The sequence below is a fragment of the Rhynchophorus ferrugineus genome, unplaced genomic scaffold (assembly GCF_030347505.1).
Source record: "Rhynchophorus ferrugineus isolate W39M unplaced genomic scaffold, kcgeb_rfMv2 rfM10, whole genome shotgun sequence".
Taxonomy (NCBI): domain Eukaryota; kingdom Metazoa; phylum Arthropoda; class Insecta; order Coleoptera; family Curculionidae; genus Rhynchophorus; species Rhynchophorus ferrugineus.
The window spans coordinates 18101163-18122575 of record NW_027472589.1 but is presented as its reverse complement, the minus strand read 5'-3'; the positions used below and the strand labels follow the sequence as shown (position 1 = coordinate 18122575).

Genomic DNA, 21413 nt, shown 5'->3' with positions numbered 1-21413 from the left:
AAATAAAATTATCTTACAGATAAATCCCAAGGCGCGAATCCCATTCGATAACATAATCAAATATTATGAAACAGCACACGCTGACGTTCTAATAAAAAATAGTTTAATCATATTTCATGTTGCGATCCCGTTAATCTCGGACATACCATATACATTATACCACCTTTTTGCTATACCGATTCAAAATCATATTGTATCTATTAAAAATCCTTTCCTTTTATTAAATAAGAATGATTATTTTAATACCCCAGAAAATTGCATTAAAATCGAAGAAATAATATTATGCTCAAAATTTAACTTGAATAAAGATGAAAAATGTATAGTCCAAACTATTAATGCTGAATTCGATCATTGTCCCATGATACCCATATTATATAATCAAACTAGTGTAAGACAACTGCAAGATAACTCCATCATAATTATACCAGCACTTGAAGAAAGAATATCACTATTTTGTCCGAAACAAAATTCTATTGAAATAGTCAAAGAACCTTCAATTATTTTCCCAAAAACATGTAAGGTTAATGTTAAAAATGAACATTACGATTCTCAAAAAATCAATGTAATTAATCTACGGCTTAAATTGCCATCCATAAAAATTAACACTGGTTTATTCCAACAAAATAAACCTGTAAAATTAAAATCAATAAATTTAGAAACACTGCATAATGATATAAAAGCTGTTGATTCCCTATCAATTCATCCTCTCCACTCTTTTAATGTAGGAGAAGGAATTTCAATTTTAACTATAATTATTATATGTATTGTATTTGTAACTTTAGGAATATATATGTACTTTAAATATATTAAAAAGGACGATGTAAAAATGAGCATAAAACTAGACCCACTCGAGAATGCCACCCCATTCTCTCATACTTAAGGAGGGAGGAGTTATATGGTCATTTATGTCCACCCAAACAACTTACTAACCTTTAGACTTAAGAATAGCTAACACAGCATAATTTTACTATAAATGTAAAGGCAGAATGCCTAGATTTCAGTCTCGCCTATCCATTTGTAAAGACTGTTGTTAAGTACTCCAGTCTCGCCTATCCGTTTGTACTGTACGTGTTTAAGCATAATAAGTCTCGCTTATTGTAATCTTAATCATTGTATTGTATTGTAACAATTGTTGTAAACCTCTTCATTATTATTTTTGAAATAAAGTTTGTTTTTTTTAAAGACATTCTGAGTTTCAAACTTAATTAGCGGTATGTTTTCAGTTAGTATTTGTAATTTAAACTGAAAAGCACTGTCTTTGAGATATCTAGGGTTCTTCACCTAAACAACACCAATCTAAATTTACCAGTATTAAAAAGGTATAAAATTCAATATTTTTTTAGCCTAAGAACTACTTGAAATTAAAATTATTACTTTCGGTACCTATAAGTTTTTTTAATAAATCACTTTTTATGAACAATTTTCCATTGTTTGTTCGTTCGACTTATGCACCGTATCGTTATTTAAAATATAGATAGTTTTCTTAGTTTTTAGTCTTTACCAACGACCATAGCCAGATTAAGTTTAACTGATTTTATTTGTTTGGCTCTTTGCTTGGGACAATGTGTTAATAGTTTCCATTTCATTGCATCTTCTAAATAATTTCTTAATAAACTTATAGGATACTAGCGTACCCAACAGACGTTATCCTTATAGTAACACAAATACTACAAAATGATTATAAAAAAATACTGATTTCCTTGTGATTTGTTCTTATAATTGAAAAATTTTGAAAATGTATAAAAATACCGTAACACTATCGCAACCCGATTGTAATTCTAAACCACTCACGAATTCATATAAAAACAGATAAAAAAATTATTAAAATCGCCGAGTCGAGAAATCGAAACAGTTTACGGGGAGTTCAATTACATGCACACTGGCAGAAGAACTATATATAAATTAAACTTAAAAATGAAATTAAATAAAAAACAAAAATAATTGCCAACATTTTGTATGACTTCTTAAAAGAAATAAATCATTTGTTATAAAAGCTAATACTAGTAACAAGAAACGAAACCGAATGCTTTTAATTAATTCAGAGCTGAATATCGATTATAAATAGAAACGCAGACAAATTTAACACCGGCAAGAGTCGTCGGTAGAAGTGATAGGCTCGGCGAATGGTCGGAATCGCGAACGAGCTTGCAGTTGCAGCAGCGGTGTAACGAAACAGGAAAAAAAGGTATCCCAAGCGCGACGACTGCATACCTGAGAGCTGGCGAACCGTTACGTCGATGGCGGATTTGCGAAAATAACCGGCGAAGTTCACGGCTGGCGTTTATTATCGTTCGAGAGTTCGACGGGACAGAAATAGTCGCGACCTCCCCGGAGAAAATAAAGGAAAACGCGTGGGTCACTTCAGTCAGGATGCAAAACGAGATCTCGCACGCCCACGCCGGTCACCCACGCGGATTCGACGAGCGCATTTTACGGGTGGATATAATCGATTCCTGCTCTCTCAGATCAGCCTTCTGTACATAAACGGCCGCATGATGAGTTTCACAACCGGTTTAGGAAAAATCTCCCGGTTAAAATTCCTTTCTGTACGCTAACATTCGACCAACAACTTTCAGAAACGTCTTAATTATTCCGAACATTCACTTTCCACTTATATGTTGCAATTAAACATAGTTAATTATAATAATATGTTAATGGGGCTGTTAAATATTTAATAAATCACGAGTACCCAAAAAAACTGACGGGTTTACTTTGTTATTTACTCTCTACTATTTTTTACTGAGCATACATAGTGAATGAATCATTGATTTTACTATTATTACCGAAAATTTAAATTGTTACTTAACATTCCAATGCGAGGAAACCAAGCAAAAAAATTTAGGTCATAAACCACAAAAAAATACTTTTTAGTGCAGAACATACTTTGAATTTTATGGTTTACAATTTAGTGTCCAAAACTATACTGTCGTAAAAACTAGTCCATTTAACCATCGAATAAACATGGTAGTTATCAAGATAATTTGGAATTAATGAAGTGCAACGAAACCTTCCAACTGTCTAACAAGAGTATCATATAGATAGAACACAAATATATAATAAAGAAACAGCCTCGCAGCTCTGAACAACCTGATCCTCTTCTATATGCTTCGTCTTCTGGTAATGTGATGCTACAAAGCCAACACGACTCTAGAAGAAATCAGAAGAGCCTCTAACAGCATGAAAACTTTACTTTTATGTTTCTTCAAGACTTCACTGTCCACAGATAAGCTAAAACCACTTTTAGAGGGATGAATCTTTGAGTGAAACAAGTAATTATTGAATTCAGCAATAATAATAAGTATTTTACTCAATCAGTTCGCACAGGAAATTGATTTCATGACCTTTTAGTTTTCCGAATAAAAAGTATTTTTATATGTCTTATAATCCTGCAAGTTTCCATTATTATTTGTATTATATTTTGTTTTATTTTGTATACATTGTGAATGAATCATTTGTTTTACTATTATCGAAAATTTAAATTATTTAAAATTTCGACGTGATGAAACCAAGCAAGAAAATTTAGGTCATACAAACCACAAAAAAACACTTTTCAGATGTATCCAACCAGAAATTTCAGAATATGCACGCAAAATATCCTTGTTGGTATTAAATTGCACCATATAGTATTTCAAGTAAACTGAGAATAGATTAAAAAATCTCGAAACTGAGAAATAAGACAAAGCAAGTGTAGGGGTACCCTTAAAAGGAAGCATGAGATCTTAGTCATTAGCTAGCTGGTAGCTTTTAAGGTCAGATTCTGATATTTAAATTAAATTTTACTTAATAGAAAGTCCACGCGTTTGGATAAGTTTATGTATTTCAACACACAGGAATAAAGTAAGCACTTACCATTGGCTGTAACGTCTGCTTTTTGGACTGAGATTGGTGTTGAAATGGTCACTCTTAAGCATTATCGAATTATCTCTTGTAGTTTGTGTAGGCGAAATGGTCATTTTTGTTCTGTAGGAACATGACAGTTGCACTGTACCTATTGGAGTGCAGATTTGTCCCACATTAATATGTTTGTAACCTTCTCCCAAACAATGCTGTAGGGGTTCGTCCATATACATTCTGTAGCACATCACATATGAATCTGGTCCTAATGGTCAATAAATCAAGTCAACTAAAACTGTCAAACTGTATATTTAAATCACCATACCTTGTCTACGGGATAATTTGTAAGCAGGTGTTACCCGGGTAACAGACACTAAAGATTTCAATAAAATCCCCATTCGATTATATATGCTTTGACTATTTGTTGTGCTGGGATCACACTGTTCTGGCAACAACCTCGCACACCAAGTTTCCAGAACCATATTGTCACCCTCGGCGGTTTTCAAAGATATCTCGACGCAAAACGGAAATTTCTTTGACAATAACAGTTCACTATTGAGAACTTTTTTCGCTTCGATAACGACTTCGGGTTCGTTTATGTTGAGGTTAAACTAAAACCAATAATAAACCTTTCCTCGTCCATTGTTGATATTTGTGTTACAAAATAAACTTACCCAGTCTGGCCCGCTAGTATGCGGTTTACATGGTGTTGAAATTTTTTCGCCCAATCGAGATTGGACAATCACTTCTGTGGCCTTCAGTGCCAAGAATTTTGTGAATTTATCCAAATCCTTGCGGTCGGTCTTTGTGAGCCTCATTTTAAAATCCCTTTTCATTTGGAAACACGGTCGAAATCGAACTGTAAGTCGATAATGACACTTGGAAAAATGTGTTTATTTCACTACACAAAACTATTGCTTAACGTTTACTGTCAATCGAATCAAGTCATAACACGATAAATGATTGATAGCGGAAAAAATCCGGAGAAAACCACGATAATCACAATCAAAAATACACTGCAATCACTCTTAATATTCTACGTGACCTAGCCAAGCATGGAGTGGCTAGACTAACGGTGGCGGGGAGTAATTGTGAATTTGGATCTGTCAATATATGACGGTTTATAATCGTATTCTCATCGTTCTTTGGTTATACTTCTCCTTTTCAAAACAGTAGTTCTATATTAAGAACATGTAAACTCTTTTATGTATAGCTCGTTTATATACGCGTTAAAATCAGTAAGTATTTACCTGTTAATTATAATTCAATTTTTTAAAATACACGTCATCCTTAGCAGTTAACATTTTTTAAACCCGATGGCGCCACTTGTCGAATGTATTTTAGCATGTTCCAAATATACTTTCCTTAGAGCTGCAATTATAAATAATTTTTTTCAAGTGTTTTGAGTAGAAGTATAAAGTATTGATTATCTTAAAATATTTTTCTATACTATTGGAAAATATTTAGTTTTTATATTCATTATGCCAACTGTTGCTAACTGATCGTGTCGTAGATTCAATTCGGCCATATTGTTTAAAATGTCAGATATGTTGACAGCGTTGTGAAGAGAGCATCACGCCCATATATTTCAATTCAAATATTTGTGATTTTTCATCCTAATTTCCGTTATTTCCTATGCTGAAATTGTTCGAAATAATATTTACAAGATTATTATTTCAATCGTGAAACTTTTCCTTAGTGTATAACGAGGTAAGTTGGAGTTATCTCGAAATAAAGTTACGAAACACTTGATGGACGTTCGTCATTTTGGCTGATGCTTGGCGAAATTAACGTGGAAAATTGTGCTTGTGCATCTGACGTACAGGGAAGTCTTGAATCTATTTTGATCGTGGACGTTTAGAAATGACGGAAATCCGTAACTATTACGTCTAGAAGCAGAATTGAACAGCTCGTGGCTCTTTTATGCAAGTATTGATTTTTAAGTGTGAGACAGAATAAGGTAAAATAAATTATTTCATTTTCTTTGTAAACATCTCGTGATGTAATTTGTATGAAGCAACGATTCCATTGTATTGTAATATGGTAAATTTTGTGCTTTTTTAAAAATAATTTTGTAAACAAAGATAAGTAATTTTTAGAAAGGTTATACTTTAAATGTATGCACTGTAAACCGATATTTTTTTTATTACAAAGCGGATCTATGCCAAATGCTTTATAATCAAATAATTTGATATATTTAAAGATTATTATGTAGAGTAATAATAACAACACCAACATTACTATAGTGATTCATATTATATGGAATGTGTATGGGTCAATGACCTGACTTAAGTGGATCATTGTAGAATGTGGGCAATGTGAATTTGCAATAACATTCCTTTCAGCTAAGCTTTAAAAATACTATAAAATGATGTTAAGAAGGCATCTGTAGAAATTTATTGTTTAATATGAAATAGCTTAAAGTGAAACTACTAATGCTGGTTATTAAATATTATTTTCTTTTACGGACAAGGTGCACTTCATACCACACAACTTTCTCTACCATTGATGACATAACCATGATGATATATCCTGATCTAGGCATAAACAGTAATCAGAAGTGATAGTGATAGAATATTGTTTTACTAGTAAACTTTCTCAAGATTTTTTATAGCTGGTACCATTTTCTGTTGATGGTTTTATAATATTACATGAAAATGTGTACTTTCTCTTCTAGTATAATGTTATACCACATGGTTGTGAATACTTAAATATATATTATTTAATAAGTATGTGTGGTATACGGAAAAACATTTAGATGTTTTAATTCTACTCAAGGAAGAGTAATTAATATTTTTTGTGTGACTGAATAATTACACAACTATATTTCACTATAAAATATTTGTTTTTTTATTCTTGAAATGTTTCAGGTGATATCTATTCAATGACATTTTTGATGTCAGCTGGTCAAATGTCTGGCTATGTGTCCATTCTTCTTGGAAACATCTGGGATTTGGACAGTTGCATACATATTTTTTATAAACACATTAAATAAGGCTACTTAGTTGAAAGTGTTAATGTTACATCAAGCAACGTCTTTGTTTGATTTAACAAAACAATACTTTTTATTATTTATTGGAGTGGTTATTTTGAATCACTTCATTATATGATAAATTATTTGTCAATTAAAGTACTTTTATTCTAATATAAACTAAAACAGGTTGAACATTGAAAAATAATAAGTGTATTATTCACCTGTTGACTATTTTAAAAATATTCCTATAGTTCCGGCTATTTATTTTTTCTAACATTAATTACTAAATGCTTTTTCTAACTCAGATTGTGATATGGCCATATTTAGACTGTGTACTAGACTAGTAATTTGGTACTTAAAAACAGTGCTCAAATGAATTTATGCATCTCTTATTTTCTTGACATATAGGTGGAGAAACGGCAATATAGCATTTCTTATTATTGTAAGCTGACCCGGTATATTATGACAAGTTCATCCTGTTGAGTGGAGCAAGTATCAGAAGTGCAATAAAACTTATAATAACTATATGGCATAACAATTGATAAATCAACATACAATTCATATTTCAATCATGAGTTAACCATGAATATGGATTAAAGATTAGCAGCAACCAAAAACACATATAGATTAAACTTAGTTGGTTTATGATTGGAATTCATTTAGAACTCAGGAAATGCAGCTACATACTACTGATGCTGACAGGAAAGGAAGATGGAGCTGATACAAATACATCTTTGGATATTCATACACTTTGCATACATAAATATTCTTAACAAACCTTTAAGAGGTGTTACTTAGCTACAGGTATACATATATAATGAAGTGTTTGATTTTGTAAAGAACTATAACTGTCAGTAATGGATGCAAACGTGTGGAATATTATATTCGATTTGTGGAATAGATTTTCTATAGCTAATCTGTAATTCTTATGCATTATTTTTTAAGAGATTTATAAGTGAACTGAGCTAATATTCTTTATTTCTTTTTTAATTCATGGTATTTCTTCATCATTATGTTTATACTTTTTTAACCTATCTTGAACTCTTTCAAGCATAATGTATATAACATCAAATTTTCATCCTTTAAAATTACAAAATTTCAGCAAATATTCTTTTTATCATTTTCCTTAATGAGTAATTAATATAAATTATGTGTTTCATGGGAATATAAAGTTGAACAATGATAAAAATATATATTTTTAAAGCTACATTGAATATCAAATTTGTTCATTGTTGATTTATTGGTTATGGATATGTTAGATTAGCTCTTGTATCAGACTTAAAAATTCTTCTTTTATGAATGATAATCATGGTTCATGTATCTTTTTCTGTTTTCAAGTGTGTTACATTGAATATGTTATTGAACTCCTTGGCTAGATGGTGTCTTTTTGTCATGTAATGTATATATCTATATGAACTCTTTCCTCGGACGTTGTACTTTCAGAATAATGTTATTTTATTGGATGCTTATATGAAAAAAGAAGATATGATACAGGTTATAGCTGCCTGCCATAACATGGGGATTATTGCTAAATTTAACTGGAAATTATTTATATAGGGTGGAATTTATGCTATTATGTTGGACAGCATAAAATATGTTGTTTTAAAGAATTTAAATATTACAGCAGGTATCTGCAAAATAGTTTGGTTTTGGCATTAGGAGTTAGGCATTTTTACCACATTATTTCAAGTACATCTGATTCAGTGATAATTAAAATTCGTGAACTTTGACTCATCCATATTAGTGGGAAATATAGTGCTTAAACTCTTTTGTATGTGGATTTCTATCTATATATATATATATATATATATATATATATATATATATATATATATATATATATATATATATTCGTTTATATCGTGAGACATGTTTATTTTTTACATTCTTGGCAGAGATGCTGTAGTTTTTTATGAAAACGGATAATTTTATCAATGACCAATAGCTGCAATATAACTAGTAATACGCGCAGTACACTAAGGTCGAATGAACTATTCTTAAAAATTAGTGGTGTGTTTGGTCATGGTCATGTAAGCGGCCTTGGATTTTTTTTATTGTGATCTATTCATAGCCATTATAATTGATATTAGCAAAACAATAAAATAACCAACCTTTATCATCATTCATTATATAGTTCGTGGATTAACAGAAACTTCTCTGAAAAGATTTTCTTTATTTTACTTTATTATAAATATTGGAATTATTTATAAACATTCTTTAGTGATTAATTATCATTGTGTAGAAGTTTTATCTTTTGTTCTTATAAATAATAACACGTTCACGTACTAATTTTAAATTATTTTGAGAAATGTACTTACATAATTGTAAAATAATTGTTAAATAATGTAATGATGATTGTAAAGGTACTAAAATTTTAATTAATTGCTAAAATATTGTTGTATACTATTAACTTGCTATTATTTTTCTCTTCGTTATATACGTTTTCATATTTGATGAATAGAATATTTTCACAAGTATTATGCTGCATTGTTGATTTATAGTCATGTACTAATGGAAGTTACAACATCCTAAAGATGACTATGATGTTTGGGGCTTTCGTTTGGTTTGGAGAGCTTCCATTTATAGCTTCTTTTTTGTTATTAACTGCAATTTCGTACCTTAATTATCTTTGAACTATGATTTCTAAAAATCACCTTAAATCTTTTGATATCCTTCGGGAAACTTTTTTTTTAATCAGGCGAATTGAATAAACGACTATCATAATTTCCAATTAAATGTTTTTAGTCTCGAAGAAGCCATGCTTCTACAAATGAGAATTGTAGTCTCATAATACGTCTAAGTTTAATAAGTTTCTCTTTTGATTAAATTTACTAGGTTTGCAATTAAATTTTTTTTGATTTTATAACATTTCTTTTATATCGATAGAAATATGTTTCTTAATAATTGCTAAATATTACTTAGCTTCTCTAACGTCAAATACACATCTTTAGAAGTGTTAAGTAAGAAGTAAAGTACTACATTGTTAATCAATTTGCAAAGGTTTTTTTAACAGTGAAATTTCATTTTCAAATATTGTTAAGAATAATAGATTTAATATACCATTTATTTTAAAATGTCAGTGAATTCTCTTTATGAATGTTTTTGAATAATTAAATTATTTTTTTTTATTAAAGTACATGTGGGAAATAAATAAGAAATTGATATTTTCACCTGTTTCTATGTTATTAATTATTAACAGTCTAATTGATCGCGCGTTTTTGTATGAATTATTCTATAAAGTACGACATGTTGCAATCATAAATTACATCCTTTATGATAATGCATGATATTACAAAAAATAGATTATCTTTTGTTTCTACATAAATATTATTTTAGTTCTACCTAAAAGTATTAATAAGTCTACGTTATTTAAATAATATTTATATATTATATTATTTATTACTTTATTTAGTATTAAATATTTATTACTTTGACAAATGTGTGACAGTAATACTATTTTATACTATATCAATATTTTTTTATAGAAGCTCTACAGGGACCCTCTACATTGACTCCTGATAAAATATCATCATCACCATATCCATCTATGTATATCCATAGCTGGCAGAGTGATTACTACTTTTATACCTATACGCTGCTGTTGATGCTGCAGGGCTTTGGACGTTATTTACTAAGTCTCATCACTGTTGGAAATCGAATACTGTTGACCTTTTATTCTTCAGATCGTTCTCTATGATTTTAATCCTTAACTTTTTTTTTGGAAGTGATCATTGTGTCGATTTTCATCTTTTATAACCGAATAACGTCATTGTTAATACGTTCTTGAAAAGAAACATGCGTTTGCGTTATGTGTCAGATTTGGATTACTGACAGATATCAGACTGCAGTGTCTTAAGTTTTAATATTGACATTTATCTTTCACGCTTGTTCGTCTTAAATAAGTGGGTGCTACTTTCTTCTCTTGCATTACTGAGTAAATACTTATACCTGCGCCTGCTTGGATGCTGTTGGCATTTACAATTGTAGTTGATCCTGCTCTTTGCTCTTCATTTATTCTTAAACAGCGTGGCTTTGCAATGTCAAATACTTCAAGACTATATCATTTAAGAAGTTTATATGTTTTTTGCACTAGCATTCGTAACTATATTAAAAAATAGTAGATTCCCTTGGCGAATATCGACTTTGACAGCAAATGAATCCAACACATCTTTTCGCACTTGTTTATATGCACGATATAGCTATTCTAAGCTACGTGAAGGAGGATTTTTATAGGAATTTGTTCAGCTTCCAGGGCCAGCTGTCCGAGTGAAATTAAGTGAAGACAACCGAATGCCAATAAAATACAAATATTGGCATTTTTTTCTAAACTATAGCGGGTTTTAGTCTTGAAAATCAATAGTGTGTTTACATGTTTGAATTCCACATGTTTTAATTATCCTGATCGCAATTCGTTTACGTCTTACGTTTATGTCTTTTTTTTTATAAATAGCACAAGTTTGAGATAATTTTTTAATAAGTTTATAATAGTTAATTTAGCATCCCTAAATTTCCTGGCGAATCTATATAACTGAATGTAATTTTCTATATCTGAATTTATTTGTCCTGTTTTTCAAACATGTGTTTTGTCTTCTGTTTATGCATTCTTTTTCTGTGCTTGTTCTGTGGGAATAGCTGTAATTTTGCATATTAGTTTATCTATGACTAAATTAAAGTATTTTTTTTATGTAGGATTAAAGATACTGTTGAAGTTTATTGTATGATTAAAGATACTTTGGCCGGCATAAATGCGATTGTCTATTTAACTTCGGCCTTTTCTTCGATCGTTTCTTTCTTGCATTTTTTTCGGCAAATTGCAGTTTATTCTGAAAAGTATAGAAAAGAAAAATAATTATGTGGGGCTGGATGTTAAATCATCAACGCCGTAATCAATTTTACTCTTGAAAAGGACTAATTTATTTTTAAAATGTCTGCATTGAATGAGTTGTGACTTTTCTGTGATATGAGTGTAAATGAGGTGTACATTTTAAAAGCATTTTTCTTGGTTAATTGCTTTTTTACTAGCGTGTGATCGATAGAACACAACTGAAAAGATCGGTTTTGATGCTGTAGAGCAGTATCTTATTTTATATTGGAGGTGTTGTTCCATCGATCACAGCAAACCCATTTGAATAAAAACGAACTGTTCAATAAGTTCACAGAAATGGAAAAACTATTGTATTCTACCATTATTTCGATTCCAAAACAATTTTGTAGTGCAAGAAGAACTAGAAGTCAAGAGCTAGATCTGGCGAACAAACTAAACGTCTTTGCATAAACAATGCATACCTTAATTCACCGATTTTGGGATAGTTTTTGAGTTATCTGAACATTGTCTTATGGAAAATAATTTCTTTCTTACAAACTAAATAATTCTTCACGAATTTTTGCATCCTATTGGGTCTAAATGGTTACTGTGGTAATCCAAATTTATTGTTTTACCAGTTTGGAGGTAATCCACAAAAAAATCCTTGGGCACCCCAAAAAACTGACTCTAACATATGATTGATTTCTGAAAATGAAATCACACCATTCTTTGACCTCTTGTTTTTGATTCAGGATTATGCGTGTAAATCCAAGACTCATTCATAGCGATGAAACGATGCACAAAGTCATCTTAACCCTTTTAAAAGTCGCAATTGAATATGCATACAACTTACTGTGTTTTTAAAACTGCCAAGAACAATTTAATTTAATGAAATAAAATTGTGTTTCGTGATTTAGTCATATCTTGTTGGTTTGTAGCGGCTTGCGAGCTGTTAAAAATATCTTGTTTACTTTTTAGTAAGGTTATACATAATAAAAGATAAAATCTAATGGCAAAACCTTGACATGAATGTCGTTGCAATGAGATGTACCATAATTTATATCTAATAGCAAATCACTCAAATTTGAAATTCTTAATATATAGGTAGATATGGTGTTCTTGAGAAAAAAGCTTTTGTATATTAGTGAGGTGTAAATAATTACCCTCAGTTAAGTGGTGCCAATTTTTGTCGAAGGTATTCAGACAGGTAGCAGAATGATACTCTTTTCAAGCATTCCTTGAGCAATTCTTGCGATTTTGCGCGTTTTGGTTTCAGAAAGAGCTTCAAGAGTCGTTTGTCTGTGTGAGCTTTATATTTTAATGGCCATTCCACATACCTACGCAATGAAACAATGTACCCATGAAAATATGATTCTATGACTACTGAAATGGAATTCTGAATATCAAACATCTTGAAAATATTTGCTCCTCAGGAGCACTTTAGTTCCAATATCATTTGTCTATTTATCTAGTGAGAAAATCTCTATTTTTTGCATTGTCAGTTACAGTATCAGTATTATGAATAGCATCTCAAATCTAAATGTTCTGCATTACGATATATTTTAGTTTTTTATATTTTAAAGTCTCTTTTTTAACAACTTGGGTTTATCTGGACTAAACGTACTGCTTAACGCGGGCTCCGACATTGGGCTTACCGACTCTCGAGTGACCAACTTAGAAATCGACCTAGAAGACATTCGGCTTTGCCCAGCCTGGTTACTGGCATGACTGGGATCATTTTCCTTGTCGGATTTTGAACTCTCGCCTTTTGGACAATCACAATCATACATTTACGACGTTACAATTTTTTTAAAACCTCATTTGTAATTAATAATTTTATACTTTGAATTTTTATAGTCTTATATTTAAATCAAGAAATCCATAAGCAGAACATATTTTTCTGCATACATGTCATAAAATGTTAATTGTTATTTTATATGTGGAGATAAATAAATTATATATACATATATATATATATATATATATATATATATATATATATATATATATATATATATATATATATATAAATACATTTGGAGAGCTTGTTTCTTGAAAAAAATTGTCTCATGAAGTAAATTCATTAATACAGCTAAATGATAGTTAATAAGTTAATTCGACAAATAAATTGACATTGCTAAACAAAATTAAATGTTTAAATGTGATACCAAATTTTTTTAATAATTTTTTCCGTTATTTTCTGCTGTTAACATAAAAATGAAAATCCATTAACATTACTTTTTGGCTGAATAGAAATTATATGCTAGATGACCAGCCAATAAATCGTTTATTTCAAACAAGCAAGCTCACTTGAAATCTGTTGTAACTGAGATCATAAACTTGAATTCCAAAAGAGGCTACACCCTCGTGTTCTATAACATCCTGAGGAGTACAATGGTGCGCTATGCTGAAGACAAGTTGCCATTGGTTTGGAAATTTCAACATAACCATTCAAACATGTAGCCATTATAGTAGTGTAATGTTTATACAAAAGATATCTGTAAAGACATGGCTGAGCTGAGGTAATTTTTTGATTAATAACTTTAAAGTTAATTAATTCAATCAATATCATCGAAATATTCGGATATTAAATTATTGAATGTTCAGGTTTTATTAATGTTCATTTATATAACGGCTTATTGTGAATTCAAATATCTTCAATCTAGTATATCACTCATAAAAGAATGCTTTTTTTGGGTATTTTATGTTTTTTTCCTGTATACATTTGTATTTAAAAGATCTGAATTGAACAGTACCACATTGTGAATAACATCATCTCAAATGTAAATATTAATAATATTTCTGGATTACCAAATAAATAGCATCAAATTTACAATGGAAATTTAAATTGATTACCATATTATAACGTAGATACATTTTAGATAGAGAGTCTTAGATAGACAGATAATCAGTCTATAAAACTTGATTTGTTTTGATACTGTTCTATATGACATGATGCCTACATAATTCTTCAAAGTATTAGTGATAATAATTAAACAGAAAACTAATTATGATCCATTATAAAAAAAATAAACAAAAATAAGATATTCATAATGTAAAAGGTATTTCAACTTTTCTGTTAAATACTTTTAATGTTTAATAGGTATTACATTTAAATCACGGATATTTATTAATTTTTATTGATTCAATTACTTGTTCTTCGATATTATTATGCAATCCATAATTTTACACAGACATAAATGGATAAATCAATTTGAATTTTTATTATTAATAGTAAAGATGTTGCGTTAAACTGTTGAAATTGTTTGAGTATCGTACGAATACATTTTTTTTTGTGAATATTTGGCGACTGGAAGTAAGTTTAAAGGATACAACTGAATTATTGCATGCAATTAAAGTGGACTGGGTGTTGGAAATAATTACAGTTGTTTCATCATCGAAGATTTTTAGCCAAAGCCTGGAAGATCTAAGAAAACAAATCGTTTCACTGATTCGATTGGATTGCTTATAACAAACTTTAATTTCAAGTTGGAGCCGGGATTACCAAAAACAAATGTCATGACTGGATGAAGGCAGGTTTAAATTGTGTGAATCAGATGACTTAAAGTAATTTAAATTTACTTTATTAATTCCATAAAATAACTTTTATTTAATATACTAAATGAAACCTTAAACTAGGTGGTGGTGAACAATTGAAGATTTTAGAGGTTTAAATTACCATATCTGGAATAAAATGGTAATATACTGAAGACAACTTAATCATTGGTTTGGAAATTTCAACATGGTAGTTCAAACATACACCCTACTATTAAAATAATGTTTACACATGATTTATCTGTAAATATTCGGCCGATTGGGTCATTTCTTAATTCTTAAGATAATTAATTGAATCAGTGTCTTGGAGATTATTACATTAGGTTATTGAATTATTCAAATTTCAGGCTAAAAATCTGAATAATGAAGTATCCAGTGTACTTGTGTAATTCATTTTACACAATTCTACACTTAACACAATATTTTTTTTTTGGGTGCTTAATAGAAAGAACGATAGTCACGCTACATAAACACTAAATATAACTCGAAGACATGAATACGTATTAGTATTTCAGTTTTTTAACATTTGTTCTAATTAAACTTTCATCTTTCTGGCCAAGTTTAACAGAAGATTATGGTTTCTTAGGTTCATTTCACTGTTCCTCGTTAGAAATGGGTAATTTATTTTTATGATGTTTGAGGAGGCGAACGCTTTGGATTTAATTACTTTAACAAACATTAACTTGCAATGAAGTAGAATTCTTAACCTCAAAATTATATATGTATTTTCAACATAACGCTGTTAGGACTAACACGTTTACTTATAACTGTTTTTTTCTGTGAAAGATTCTTCGAATTTTACTCGTCAAGTATTCGATTGCTACATTCAGCTTGTCGCCCGATTTGTTAATTAGCCTGTCAATTGACATTGTTGGTTATTTGTCATCTGTTTCTATCTGATACGCTTCATAGAAGTAATATATAGAGTGTTAATACAAATAATTTTAGAATTGTTTTGCGTGGTCTCAGCAGGAAGGCGCTGAGAACGTAATTTCGCTGAATTTCAGTGGTTATGAAAATGTGAATAATGAAAAAATTTTATAAGGAGAGCATTTCATTGGTCGACGATTTCATACGATCACGTGACTAACCTCTGACGTCAATATATATATTATTATATATATATATATATATATATATTATTGTGTATATATATATATATATATATATATATAATTAAATGTGGATATAAAAATGGCTGAAATTTAATTGAAAACATAACATATCGCGTGGGAAACATAATCAAAATTGTCTATAGCTCATTTTCCTTTTTTATATTTTTTAGTGCTATCAATTCAGATAAGATGTATTAAAGTCTAGTATCTTTTCGTTCCCTCATACTGAAAGCAAAGCAACACAGCTGAAAATCTGTGTCTGTTAATATTTTACCTACTTGTTTACACAAAAATGTATTGAGGCAAGTTATTATTATTTTTATAATGCTGTTGCGAAAATTATGGAATGGATAATTAAAACAGTTAAATAATCATATGATATACGTCAGAATGGAGAAAACATACCAAAAAGTAATACTTTAAAGAACAGCAATAAAAAATTAAAACATGATGTATTTCAAATTTTCAAAATTACTGCTGTGACCTTATGATATAATTATATTTACATTCAATATAATTTTACCATTTGGAAACATTTTGGATTTAGAGTGTGGGTAATATGTTCATAATTTCTTTTCTTATATTGCTGTAAATAATAATATACATGAACACAAATGCTTTATATATATAATTGTATACGTACCAGGTAAAAGCAATGTTAAGTCACATACATCCTTAATCTTGCTAACTTGGGGTGTTTCTTCCCACGAAAACTACGTCTGGTTTTTATTTCCGCACATGCACTGGATACACAACACTTTTGAGAATGAAAATACATTAGAATTGAATAATAGTGATTGCATTTAAGACACAAGAATGCTGACAGTACTTTATATCAGACACACAAAAATGACGCCGTAAACAAACTAAAACAAACAATCGCGTTATAGAAATGAACAAATCAAATGCCTTCGTGGACCAATTCAAATGAACCAATCAAAAAAGTGGTCTCAGAGCCGCCATTGAATGGACCACGCAAAAAATTTCTTCGGTTTCGCCTATTTAAGTAAAACCTTTATATTTACTCTATGATACGCTTTTAGTATTTTGTTTTAAATCGTGAATTAAATTATATAAAATAGAATATAGACAACATCTAGATCTACGTCTAATTGTCCAGATTAGTGTTAAATTCTTTTAATATGCAAGACTGTTGAATGAACCAAATCTAGTATATCCACACTAAGATATTATTTATTCAATGCAACAATTAATATGACATAAAATTTACATATCTTGAATAACTCGTTTCCCGAGTTTATACTATTTTATAAACTTTTGCAAATATAAACATAGTTTTACATTTGTTTATAAAATATGGTATATGTTGCTTGTTCTTGTAATATCTATTTTGTTTGATTTTACAACATTTTTGTATGTTTAGCTCCGATATTATTGTATTAGATGTTGAATTTTTTTTATAACATCTTTATTAGATACGCTTAGTATTATTATTACTACTTTTCCTATGTACTTGGATTAATTAACAAGCAAGACGAGTACGAGAAAATACATCAATATGTATTCCTCAATTATAAAATTATAATTATTTATTTAATTATTAACTTACACTTATGTTTTCACTAAATATATACACTTTATATAAGTTCGTATGGTTTTGTTCGCTTCAGTCTCCTGACATCCTGTGCGTTGTCCAGCAGTTGTACTGCTTCCACGTTAGTATGATCTAGTAATCTTCTTTCGTGTTTCAAGGCAAAGTCTTGGATAACTTCGCAAATCCATTTGATTTCCAGGTCATCGTGCAGTTCTTCGTTGGTTACATAGCGATAGGCATTGGTAATCAATCGAAGAACCTTGTTTTGACAGCGTTGTATGACTAGTTGATTTGAATTTTTAGTGCAACCCCATATTTGCACCCCATAGGTCCAAATTGGCTTTATAATAGTATTATAGATCAACCTCTTTGATTTTAGATCAAGTTGAGAGTATCTTCTGACTAACCAGTATAGTTGTTTTATTTTGGTTCTAATGTGTTTTGCTTTTTTTCTAACGTGATGTTTCCAATTTAATCTACCGTTAAGATGGATTCCATGGTATTTAGCTGATTTTGCTTGAGGACTCGGGCAAGTTTTTTTTATTTCGCCTCAATGTAAAATTAACTCGGACAGATTTCGAGCTATTAAGTTGAATTTTACAATCTTTCGTCCCTTTGTAGATTTTGTTGACTGCCACTTACACTTTTTCTATTGCCCTAGGCATAAATATATCTTTTGTCATAGATGTTGAATGATTAATTAATTCTTAAATTTATTGTTGAGGTTCTGCCTCTTCAGTAAGTTTATTGCATAATGTTAGACACAATTTATATAGTAAAAAATATTTATTATCTCCTGTGTTTTAAACTAAATTTCTTGCTAAAGGTACTCATATTGTTCAGTTATTTTGTCTCCATACGATCCACTTTAAATTAAAACAGTAATTCCACGTTATGAACTGATAAAAGTAATTTTGGTAATATAAGTAATGTATGTGTTTGGTAGTAAAGTAATGTGTGTACAACCAGACAAGACTTGGACTTCAGAACAAAACTTTTAGTAACGAAGTTGGTGGATCGAATGAGATAAGCATTGCAGAATTATAATATTTTGAGGAGATCTCAATGGTTTGGATGTGGTTTTTCAAATTATAAGTCATAACCGGACTTCTGTCTACGTTAAAGTGATCGACTATAGAAATTACAGAGACTAATATGAAAAATTGGGAACTAAAACTCTAAAACTCCTAAATTACATGTTGGTGGTACTACTTTATAAATATATATTGCTTTCAGACTGATTTAATTAGTTACCGTAGGTGCATACAGTTGTATTATTTCTACCTATAGATTTTTTTTGTCAACGCAATCGATAATTGTTAAATTGATCACGTTAACTTCTTGAACTAGGTGGTCACTGAACTTATTGCTTGAGCTAGGTTGCGACTACCTTAGCCTTCAACATATTGACTAGTGAGAAACCTGGTGATCACTAGACAAGGATAACAATTGATAATCCCAATTACAACCGTCTATTAACATCAAAAGCAGATCAATGCCCTTGTGGGATTAAAATCGTTAACTTTTTATTGCAGCTACAGGAGGAATATGTCAGCTTGACCAAACTGGCGATATTGTCTACAGTAAATAGGAATTTAATTATCTCTCTTGTCACCTTTTCTCTACCTATTATTATAATATCTTGTTCTAAACTAATATTATAGAATTTGGTTTATTATAATATACAGATAACTTTAAACTTGTTATATAACATTGGGTGTCTTATAGCTAGTTGCTATTTTTACCCATTCAATTAAACAAAAGGCGAATCCCGAAATTTTAGGTGCAGCCCAGTTCCAATAAACCATGCGCGATTAATTATGCCTCACAGGCTCATAGCAGGAATCTTCACCTCTCTTTTGTCAAGAATTAAACATTCATCGTGAAAGAAGGAAACTACGTTAAATGTTGTTTGTTTTTAAAGAATAACAATATCAGATATGGTATCAAGAAGTGAGAAAATTCAATATCTGATAGATACGTCGGATATGGATTGAAACTTGTCCAAGGAGATTCATATGTTATATATAATATCAATACAATGGACCATCTAAAGTTGAGACGTGCTCTGAAGGAAATCTCGAATCAATTGACATCCACAGTAGTGACTCGTCCAGTATTAGAAAATATTAGAATCTCCACGAACAAATTTACAAGTATGAGTCGTTTAGTTATTTAGTTGTTTTAAAATATTCCAAGAGATGATCTTTGCGTTTATAATATCGATTAAGCTACTTGCCCCTCAGAAATGATATTTCTATCATGCTAAAACGTAGATTGTGGAAAGTAGAAATTGGAAAACATCTTTTGTTTTTACTTTTAAATACTGCTATTAGGAGAAAAATAGTGATTTAGAAACTTTTGGCGCTCCCGGGAAGTTGTTTTTCATATAATAATTATAGATTTCATTAAAAGACATTTCTCCGGGAAAGGTCTAGATAATTGATGGATTTGGGTTTTCCATGTTTATTACTCGTTTGTGTTTTCACGAAATATTAAAAAATTAATTTCAAACCTTTAGCACAGTTTAGAAAAATCACAAAGTTTAATTGCTTCACGATGTGTGCAAAATTTCAGTTGGATCGATACACTTGTGTGAGAAGGAGAAACTTTGTTCAGCGACTTCAAATATATAGTTTTGAAAAAAAATTAATTCCCAAGTCCCAACCCTTTTACCTCGATTAACCGATATTCGAAGAAAATATCCTAGACATATTTATACTGTTACTGTTACACTCAATTAAGACTGTGACACTCAATTACTATTACTCTATTCGATACAAAAAAACATCATTAAAAACAGCGTTTTTAAATCACATGGCTCATATATTAGAACTAGTTGCTATTTAATTTTTTTAAATATTCTGTAAGCGCAGATCTAAAGTTTCAGATTTCAGATTTTTCTTCTCCCACTGGTGCACTCCATAAAAGTTGTCTCCAAGTTTACTGTTGTCTACTACTTCGACATTTTTATGTTCACGCAACTTCACTTACACTTAGTTAGATTTAATTTTATTCGCACTCACTCACTAATGTTATTGACAGCATTTTATAATCTATTTGCAGCTGACTCAATGTTGTTACTTGTAGAAGAAAGAATATATAAGGAATTATCATCATATGAAACAAGTTTTACAACCGGATGAAAATAACTTTAGATTTTGCTAACCGAATGGAATAAAGAAATGAAAATAAAGAATAAAAATGGAATATCCACCAACGGAATGCTTACTCTTAAATTAACAAAATCAACTTTTAACATGGTAGTGGCGAGATTATGGTTTGATATTGCTTCTCTGAAATTAGATTGTGGCCAATTGTAAAAACTGAAAGTTTTGAGTATCTTTGATATTCTAAGAAGTAGTGTTAAAATAATTAGCCTAAATATCTTTGGTTTGGAAATTTCAACATGATGATTATCCCAAAAACAGCTATAATTTTTACACAAAAATTATCCCGTCGATATAACTAATAACACAGTTAATTGATAGGTATTTATATTTAATTGAAGGTCTGTATAATTAGTTGAAGCCATCGGTTGGACAAAGCATGAGCTAACAAATTTACAACCCAAGA

General features: G+C 30.0%; 2 protein-coding genes across 4 annotated transcripts in view; one reads left to right on the top strand and one right to left on the bottom strand.

Moving 5' to 3' along the window:
- Window positions 1–5149, bottom strand: part of Atg13 (Autophagy-related 13) — a 131602-nt gene extending 126453 nt beyond the window's left edge. For both annotated transcript variants that reach the window (XR_013007437.1, XM_076416079.1), the window contains exons 1-3: window positions 4509–5149; window positions 4160–4445; window positions 3850–4099 (exon numbers count right to left, since the gene is read on the bottom strand). Coding sequence is in view for 1 of the 2 variants with exons in the window: in XM_076416079.1 (XP_076272194.1) it covers window positions 3850–4099; window positions 4160–4445; window positions 4509–4670 (698 nt within the window). In the remaining variant the exon portion in view is untranslated. The remainder of the gene's footprint in view (window positions 1–3849; window positions 4100–4159; window positions 4446–4508) is intronic.
- A 223-nt stretch (window positions 5150–5372) lies between these two features.
- LOC143203796 (uncharacterized) overlaps window positions 5373–21413 on the top strand; it is a 41547-nt gene continuing 25506 nt past the window's right edge. Inside the window, exon 1 of one of the 2 annotated variants that reach the window (XM_076416076.1) lies at window positions 5373–5544. The gene's annotated coding sequence lies outside the window, so the exon portion shown is untranslated. Of the gene's footprint in view, window positions 5545–5669; window positions 5795–21413 lie in introns of those variants that run through there. The other variant, XM_076416078.1, reaches the window with a different exon arrangement.